The 8,305-nt window shown below is 42.1% G+C and overlaps 1 protein-coding gene across 1 annotated transcript in view; it reads right to left on the minus strand.

The window, feature by feature from the left end:
- Positions 1 to 5: 5 nt before the first annotated feature.
- The window catches only part of LOC118743987 (kinase D-interacting substrate of 220 kDa-like), a gene marked incomplete at its 3' end in the record, with an annotated part of 16,383 nt that continues 8,083 nt past the window's right edge, over positions 6 to 8,305 (minus strand). Inside the window, exons 2-12 of the mRNA XM_036476751.1 lie at positions 7,852 to 7,986; positions 7,579 to 7,776; positions 7,055 to 7,495; positions 5,423 to 6,940; positions 4,604 to 5,243; positions 4,364 to 4,529; positions 4,118 to 4,296; positions 3,819 to 4,048; positions 3,567 to 3,737; positions 3,266 to 3,487; positions 6 to 254 (exon numbers count right to left, since the gene is read on the minus strand). Of these exons, the coding sequence (XP_036332644.1) occupies positions 6 to 254; positions 3,266 to 3,487; positions 3,567 to 3,737; positions 3,819 to 4,048; positions 4,118 to 4,296; positions 4,364 to 4,529; positions 4,604 to 5,243; positions 5,423 to 6,940; positions 7,055 to 7,495; positions 7,579 to 7,776; positions 7,852 to 7,986 (4,149 nt within the window). The remainder of the gene's footprint in view (positions 255 to 3,265; positions 3,488 to 3,566; positions 3,738 to 3,818; positions 4,049 to 4,117; positions 4,297 to 4,363; positions 4,530 to 4,603; positions 5,244 to 5,422; positions 6,941 to 7,054; positions 7,496 to 7,578; positions 7,777 to 7,851; positions 7,987 to 8,305) is intronic.

Consider the following 8,305-nt stretch of genomic DNA (forward strand, 5'->3'; position numbering starts at 1 on the left):
TGTTGTGTGGAAAAATTGCCGCAGTTGTTATTGTTGGCATAATTTAGGAAGTGATTATATTTGAGATCATCGGATGGGGAACCGAATTCCGATGACTCACGTATGGGCGCTAATTGCAGTTGTGCAGCTGCAGCTAACATCTCACCTGTAGGTAAACCCGAAGGACTGGGTCGCTCACTACTAGCTACGTCCTCGAAAGCCTCCTCGTTAAGGGTTTGCAGTGCGCCACAAATCATTTGTTCTTCGAGCGTGACCTGTAAATTAAATAAAAAAAAAATCAAGTGAAAATAAAGGACATCGCAGGGAGAAGGTGGATGAAAGAATGTATTATCAACACAAACGAATACCAACTTTTTATTCTACATATGTATGTACATACTCATACAAATACAAACATAACCAACTGCGAAAAAATTAAATTTTATCCACCTGCATATGCATATGTATGAATGTACATATGTATGAGACCGCTTCTGAGAAAAGGGTGTTATCGACCAAAATACTAACATTTGGTGCATCACGGTTTCTTATGTATATCAAGGTCTTAAAAATGCATGGCGATTAGCCCCGAGTGAAAAAAAAAATTGTTGGCCAATAACACCCTTTTCACAGACGCGATAATATATAGTATGTATGTATGTAGCAGTGATGGAAAAGTAGGTACAATTGCCCTTTTCTCACAGCCCTTTTTTTGTTTTTTGAAAGCACGTTCTGCACAAATACCCAATATTTTTAATATTTTTAAATTTATTTTTCCATCCCTGATATGTACATATCGTCCCGTTAACTCAGAAATTGGACGATATGTAATTTTTGGCATAACGCTCGTTTGCTGGTAGAACGTCATAATTCATTTTTTTTTTAGTCGTCTAATCGATTTCTGTTAATTGTGTCTCTTAAGAAGGAAATTGGTTTCCTTGTAATTTTACCCATTTTCACTATGTTTGGCAGTCATAGCAAGAAAAAAAGTTCTCTTAAGTAAAGTTAAATGGCAGCTGTATCATCTGGATTTAATTTTAACATTATAATTCTTATATTTTTTAGTTATTACTTATGTATGTTTATTTGTAAAGCCCTTTTTCTCGAATTTTTCGTTTTTTGAATTATACGCCATTGCAGCAAACGAGCAATATGTACATACATACATACATACAAACTTAATATATAACATAAATGCCATTTAAAAATCATGTATGGTTTGCCGTTCTTTTTTGCCACTTTATGCACATGAAGACATATTTATACATACATATGTACATGAAAAAATAACGTTTCAACAACTAATGAACGTGAAACCACAGTGAAAAATACACGAAAATTTAGTATACATTTAATACTCCAAATCGATTTAAATTAAAAGTATATAAACTTCAAAATCGGTAGTCTGTTAGCACTTCAATTACAACCACTAAGGGCCGTTTTCACCATCTCTGGTTAACACTAATCCCCAGTTAAACATCGTTACCTCCATTGTTAGTGACCTCCATGCACATAACATTGTGTCGAAAACGTCGGTAATGATGTTAAACTGGAGATTAGTGTTAACCAGAGATAAAGAAAACGGCCCTAAATAGCAACCCTAAAATAATACTGAGGCACAATTTTAAGTTTTTTCGGGCCACAGGCAAATAATGGCCAAACGTTAGTATGGGCGGGAGATTCTAAGGTTAGGTAAGGGTGTTAAAAGGTTGCTGACCAACTCTTCAAAGTTTTCGGCTTTGTGGTTTCCATGAAAATTACAAACGATTCCGTTTTAATGTCAATAATAATTTAACATAAATTTATTAGAATCACACTTTGGTAAGCAAAATACGCGTAACCACTTCAATCAAAGAAAAACTGAGGGTAATTGAATAAAACTAAGTAAGGGGTTTATATGTGGTTAGGTAATATTATCTAAAAAAAAAAAATAACTTAGTTTTGTGTAACGAAACCACTGTTCATCAGTGTAATAAGGCCGCTGTTGCTGAGGGGATAGGGGTACCGACTACCACTCCATAGGACCTGGGTTCGAGCCCTGATCCGAGCAACATCTAAATTAGAAAACGTTTTTTCTAACATCGGTCGCCAGGCAGGCATTTGCTGTTCGGAGGCGGCATAAAACTTTAGGTCCCTCCATTTGTGTAACAACATCAAGATGTTCGAGGAAAAGTTCGGCTAAACACTTAGCAAAAGTTTAAACGCCAAAATATTGTTATTATCGATAATACCTTCATCTCATCTCAGAATGTTGTTATCATAGTTTTTGAACCCTCAAGAGATTGAGCTGAGCCTGTTTACCACAGACATTTGACAAAAATAAAAATGCCTTCAAGAATTCACGCAAAATTTAATATATAAAGATACACCAATATCGGGATTCGAAGGTTATTATGCTGAAAGCGGCTATGTAGTTACATGTGTATTTTCCAAAGAACTAAATTATATTCAAGAATTTGAGTTCGTAAAATTGAATATTCAAATAGTTATAGTAGTTGATAAATGATAATCCGTAAATTAAACCGACTTTGTATTTGTTTAGAAATAGTGTATCAGGGAACAAATATCAAAACAAAAAAAAGAAGAAAAAAATTCATCAGCAATGGATTTGCATATTTTGCGTTAAAAAAATGTAGGAGCATCTAAAATACAAAATGAAATATTGTATAGACACACGCTAAAGTAAAAAGTTTATGACCGAGATTTTCAATCAGTTAATTATGAACAGCTCATCACATTTATAAAAGAAAACAGTTCGTGCAGGCTTAACAATTTTAAAAACACTTAGAAAATCGTATTTTAATATACATACATAGCTTACTATAGTTGAAAAGATAATCGTATCCAAATATTAAGATGCATTTAGAAAAATAGTAAATTATGAATGAAATTCAATTTTAGTGATTTTTACCTGCAGATACTCATAATCGTGTACTTTTGGCTGCATTGTTGGAATGGTTTTTAAATTAAATAAAAAATATACAATATGCATGAAAACGAATTGCTTTGTACATCTGTGCAATTATGAAATGTGTTTTGGACACTGAGGTGTTTGTTATTGTTGCAACCATTCTATGTGCTCCAATTTTATTATTTTTTATTTAATACTGTCATATTTTTCCAAAAAAAAACAATCAATCAATTTGCAGTGTTGCATTTGAACTTGAGCACATAGAAATGCCGCCACTACTTTTGATCTCTATTCAAGCACACGCTGCAATGCAATTGCGTATTTCCGAAGCTAATAAGCAACCGGCTTGTACGCAAAATGAAGTTTGGTACAAACCTGCTTTTCCATATGGCTGGTGGTGGAATTTTTACGCGAATGCGGTTGATTAGGTGCCAACGTATGTGAATCTGTGTTGTCTTTAGGCGCCGCCGTGCTAGTAGCTGGCACATCGGCTATCGCAGGTGTTGGCTTGAATTTGCGTTGCATTTTCTCACAGTCGCGCAGCGTATTTATAAGCAGTCGGAACAATTCCCAGTGACCGAAATTGAGTCCTAAAACCTAATAAAATAGTTGTAAGAGAAATTAACAAAAAAATAATAAAAATAAAAATTAAGGATGTTCTGAATTTTCTGCTTACTGCTTTTAGGTCGCTTATATCGCAGTATTTCAGTACTCGCCCGCTGATTGCGTTCTCTTTGAGGATCGGCGATAATTTGGGTAAAGCGGGACGCAGATCGTCGACTCGTTCTATTAAACTTATGACGCCTTCGACAGTTAGGTCGGAAAGTTTTGTTTGTAGAACGTCATCCTGGATTTATTTTTTTTTTTAAGATTAATAGTTAATAAATTGTTTTTCAACACATATTTAATTATGTGTGGCAACACTCACTGCAAAAGATTCACTCGGAGAACCGATCAACGGTGTCAAAGCCGCTTCGGAGATCGTGCTGGCGTTTCGCTGTCTCAGCTCGTAATCGTTGTGGAACAACTGATACGGTGGATAAGCAGCTGGTGAAGGCACATACGTAGGCGTTGGTGGAGGTATGCGTACGGCTGGGTTAACGCTCGGCTTGTTTTGTAGCATAAGTGTGCCTTCGTCCTCGATCGATTGCTGATCCTCTGCGAATCAAAAGAAGACAAGTTCAATACAATATATGGATTTGTTTAAGAAAAAAATATTGCGCGCACCTTTTAATACTTTTCTCAAGTATGGGTCTAAATTAATTGTAAATGGCAGGAATATTCTCAAATCTGCCACGAGCAAATCCGATTTATGCAACTGCAAAAAGGCGTCCAGCTTGCGCTCGTCCCGATCGAGTTCGAGCAGCGGTGCAGCTTCGCGTAGACAAGCAATCTTTGGGCGCACTCTATCGGCAAGAGTAAATGTACATTAAAAAAAAAAAGCAATTAAACAAATAAACAAATTGGGCGCACTTTTCATAGACAGCTTGTAGTGGCAAATTGTCGTCATATGAGTCCATAAAGTTGTCGTGCTGCAACACAATCATGCTGGCACGCAGCGGCCACTGTTCTGTCAAGTTTATCCACGAACTTAAGCGATACCAACTAAAGTCTATCTGGAATGCTTTCAGCAGGCGCACTAAAACAGTAAAAAACCGCAATGAGCTATTAGTTAGTATCAAACAAACCATTACAGCGATTTTCGAAATTCACCCGTTATGTAAATGACATTCATGAGTCGCCGCATGCTGCGTGGGTTCACGTCACTGAAGTAGTCGTCGGTTAGCATCATGCGCGACAGATCAAGCACCCCCTGCGGGTTCTGTCCCAGCCGATGCAGGTTCGAGCCGATCGAGCTGGCCACCGATTCGGACAAACGTAATTTCTTTCCACCACTGCGCCCCGGATTATGGGACGTACGTAATTTTTCTTGGCTAGACATAATTTCTGATGCGTTCGATAAGCGACGAGCCGACACTGAATGTCCCAGTGTCGGGCCATCTTCGTTGGGAAATTCGCTGTAATTACGCTTGAAGAGCATTGCGGTCATTTGGGCGCGTTGCACTTTCCTTAAGCCCGAGTTTTGCAAATACACTGGCAAGTGAATGAGGTTACGCAGAAAATCGTGTCCGCCGATGCCGCCTTCGGTGAAGAGACGTCTACTGTTAGCCTCGGCTGCTTTAGCGATCACATGCGGGTCGACGGCGATGAGTACAACAAAGGGGCGATTTGGGGAGGAGAGCAGGGTTTGAATGGCATTAAGCACCGAGAGAATGCGCTCTGTATCGCAGGAGTCTAAGGCGTCCACCACGCCTACAAGCCGGCTTTGTTGGTTCGTGAACGCGTCGAGGCACTGCGTGAGGGAGAAGGAAAATATTATTAAAGTATGTTGGTATATTTAATTAGATGTCAACTGCCTAAAAATATACAGTAATATTGGCTATGTGAGGTAGTAACATACTCACACACTCACTCACAAGCTCTCACATTCAAAATATTAAGTAGGATGTAAGATTTGCAAAGATATTTTACCTTAACCATGTCGGTCATCAGAGCCACTTCCGTTCCCAGTGCTGTCAGTGGCGCACCCTCATTATGCCGCACCGACTTCCTCAAATGCCGACCCTGCGAAATGAACAGCGACCCAAACGCCTTGGCCAGTATGTGCAAGTTCGTGCAGACAATGGACACCAACACCGCGCAAATGACGTAAATCGAGACGAGCATCCGTTCTTGTTCCTTATCTGAGGCGTACGTAAAGTATGCCACTACCAGCGCTATGCCCGTTATAAGCGTTAACAAACCCAGTTCGAAGATAATCACAATTGGCATACAGCACATGCGCCGCCAACGCCAACCAGATGTCGCCTTCACCGCTTTGGGCCGAAAGGCCCGATACAAGCGTGTCGATAGCCAGCCATAGTGCGACTCGATGGCCTCGAAAAGTGCGGCCAACATATGCGTAACGGCGCCCTCTCCTGTCGGCGATGCGCTGCTCGCCTCCGCAAAGTGAAAACGTACCGGCTTCGCTTGGGCGTCTGCTTGCGCACCTGGTGGGTGACAAAACGCCACCTGTAGGATGAGACGCAGGCGTCCTATGCGCTTCTTAATACCATGTTGCACCGAATAGGCCCAATAGACGTCCATGTGGTTGTTAGCGTACTTAATACTGGCGAGCAGGAGGTAGGTTAAAACTAGGTATAGCACCGCTGCTATTGCGCCCCACATGGCAGACCAGGACGACAAGCCGACAATGGTGGCAAGCACCAGCGCTATGTGCAGGTTTACAAGAAACATTAGACCGCTAGTCTTGAAGGGCGGCTCCGCCCACTGGCGTGCGAAGTTGTTCATCTCATCGCGCAGCTTGTTTAGCAGGAAACTCTTACCGCTGCCCCACTTGGCGTACAGACCCACTGTGATGGGCGTGGTCAGTGTTGGTTCGCTCAGTACATCGGCCAAAGCAGATGAGTACAGCTCGTAGCCGAGCATGCCTTCAGAGTCTTCATTTGTGTTCAAGCGCCGCGCCCCAAACACCTGTCCGAGTATGGTCTTCTGGTGTATGGTATCGATGTTGTATGGGGTCTCGCCGGCCTTATTTGCTCTATACAACAGCTGACTGTTCTTCGGGTTGCGCAGCAATGCCTCAACGATCGCCTTGGACCGAGCGCGCATGGCAATGTGTAGACAGGTGTCGCCGCGTTTGTCGCTCGCCGTCACCTTCGCTTTGCGATCGAGCAGCATTTGTACGATTTCCAAATTGCGGTTGCGTACTGCGCGCAGCAAAGCAGTGTCGCCGTCTTTGGTCGCCGCCTCGAGATCGGGATTGGTGGAGAGGAGTATTTTGACGATGTGCACATGGCCCTTCTCCACCGCCGTGTAGATAGCCGTTTTGCGGTCTTTGCCTTGAATATCGACGTCAGCGTGTTTTTTTAGTAATGCCTCAACAACACCTCGATGGCCACCCTTCACGGCGTGTATGAGGGGCGTGTCGCCAGCGCGATCTTGAATGTTGATATAGGCGCCAGCAGCGATTAGAGAAGCGCATATTTCCTGTCAAAGAGAAAGCGTCAATTTCAATGCATGGACAGTGTTATGTGCCACAGAATCAATGGAAAGTTTAAAAAATTCATTATAAATCCCCGCATGCATTTCCCAAGCACCCACCTGGAAGCCCTCGCGACTCGCAATGGCCAACGCCGTCATGCCATCTTTGTCCAATGCATTCACATTTGGTCGCTTCTCCAGCAGCGACGTCACGCAGTCAGTATGTCCGCCTGAAGTGGCCACCAGCAGCGGCGTCCACGAATACATGCCCGCCGTGTCGACATTAGCCCCGGCTTTCAGCAGCGTATCGACAATCTCAGCATTACCTTTGCGGCATGCCCACACAAGCGCAGTCGTGCCATACTTGTCGCCCACATTCACTTTAGCACCGCGCTGCACCAAGAGCTCAACGATCTCCTTAAACCCACGACCAGCTGCCCACAGAAGGGGACCCAGATGGTAATTGCCATGTACATTCACATCTGCGCCTTTCTCTAGCAGAAAGCGCACCAGATCGGTGTGACCACGATATGCAGCCCACATTAGTGCCGTCCAACCGCCCTGGCGGGGAGTGAGGAAGAGGTAAGAGAAGAGAACGAAACATGTCAACAGCTCTACGTCTGGATAATTAAATGAATATTTACCATATCACGATGCTCAATGTCAGCACCATGATCGATAAGCAGCTGTACGATATCGAAGTGGCCATTCTTGGCCGCGCACAGCAGTGCGGTCCAGTTGTCATTGTCCTCAGCTTGGACATCTGCGCCGCGAGCCAAGAATTCGCGCACAAAAACAGTTAAGCCACGTCCAGCAACAACCATAAGTCCAGTGGTGCCATTCTACAAACAAAAAAAAAAAATAAAAAATGGGTTAGGGGGATTGACCTCGACGACCCTTGACCCACTCAAACTCACCTCATCACGATCATCGACGGATAAATGCCGACTATCTAAGATAGCGCGCAAACCAGATAGGTCATTAGTATCCACATATTGTAGGAGCGCTCGATGTGCTAGTGAACCCATAGAATCTCCGTAGCGATTGAGATGCTACATGTGGAAGAAGAAGAGAAATGTATTGAAAATTATCTAGCAGCAAAGCATACATCCGTTACGCATACAATGTTCAACAAATACATATTTTTAAGGAAGTTGTCATGCCAGAAAGGTAATAAAAAAATCAGTATGTGCTGAAATTGAGGAAAAAATCTACTGATGTTATCTTTGCGAATATACATAAATATTTAGTTCGAAATACAAAACAGTAATTTTTCGAACAAAAAAAGTACAATGGGCCTTATGAATAAAACGGAAGCCATTAATTTTTCTTAAAATTTCAGACACCTTTTACTCGACTTATTTAAACAAG

The sequence above is a fragment of the Rhagoletis pomonella genome, unplaced genomic scaffold (genome assembly GCF_013731165.1).
Source record: "Rhagoletis pomonella isolate Grant_MI unplaced genomic scaffold, Rhpom_1.0 Rhpom_scaffold_00007, whole genome shotgun sequence".
In the NCBI taxonomy this organism is placed as follows: domain Eukaryota; kingdom Metazoa; phylum Arthropoda; class Insecta; order Diptera; family Tephritidae; genus Rhagoletis; species Rhagoletis pomonella.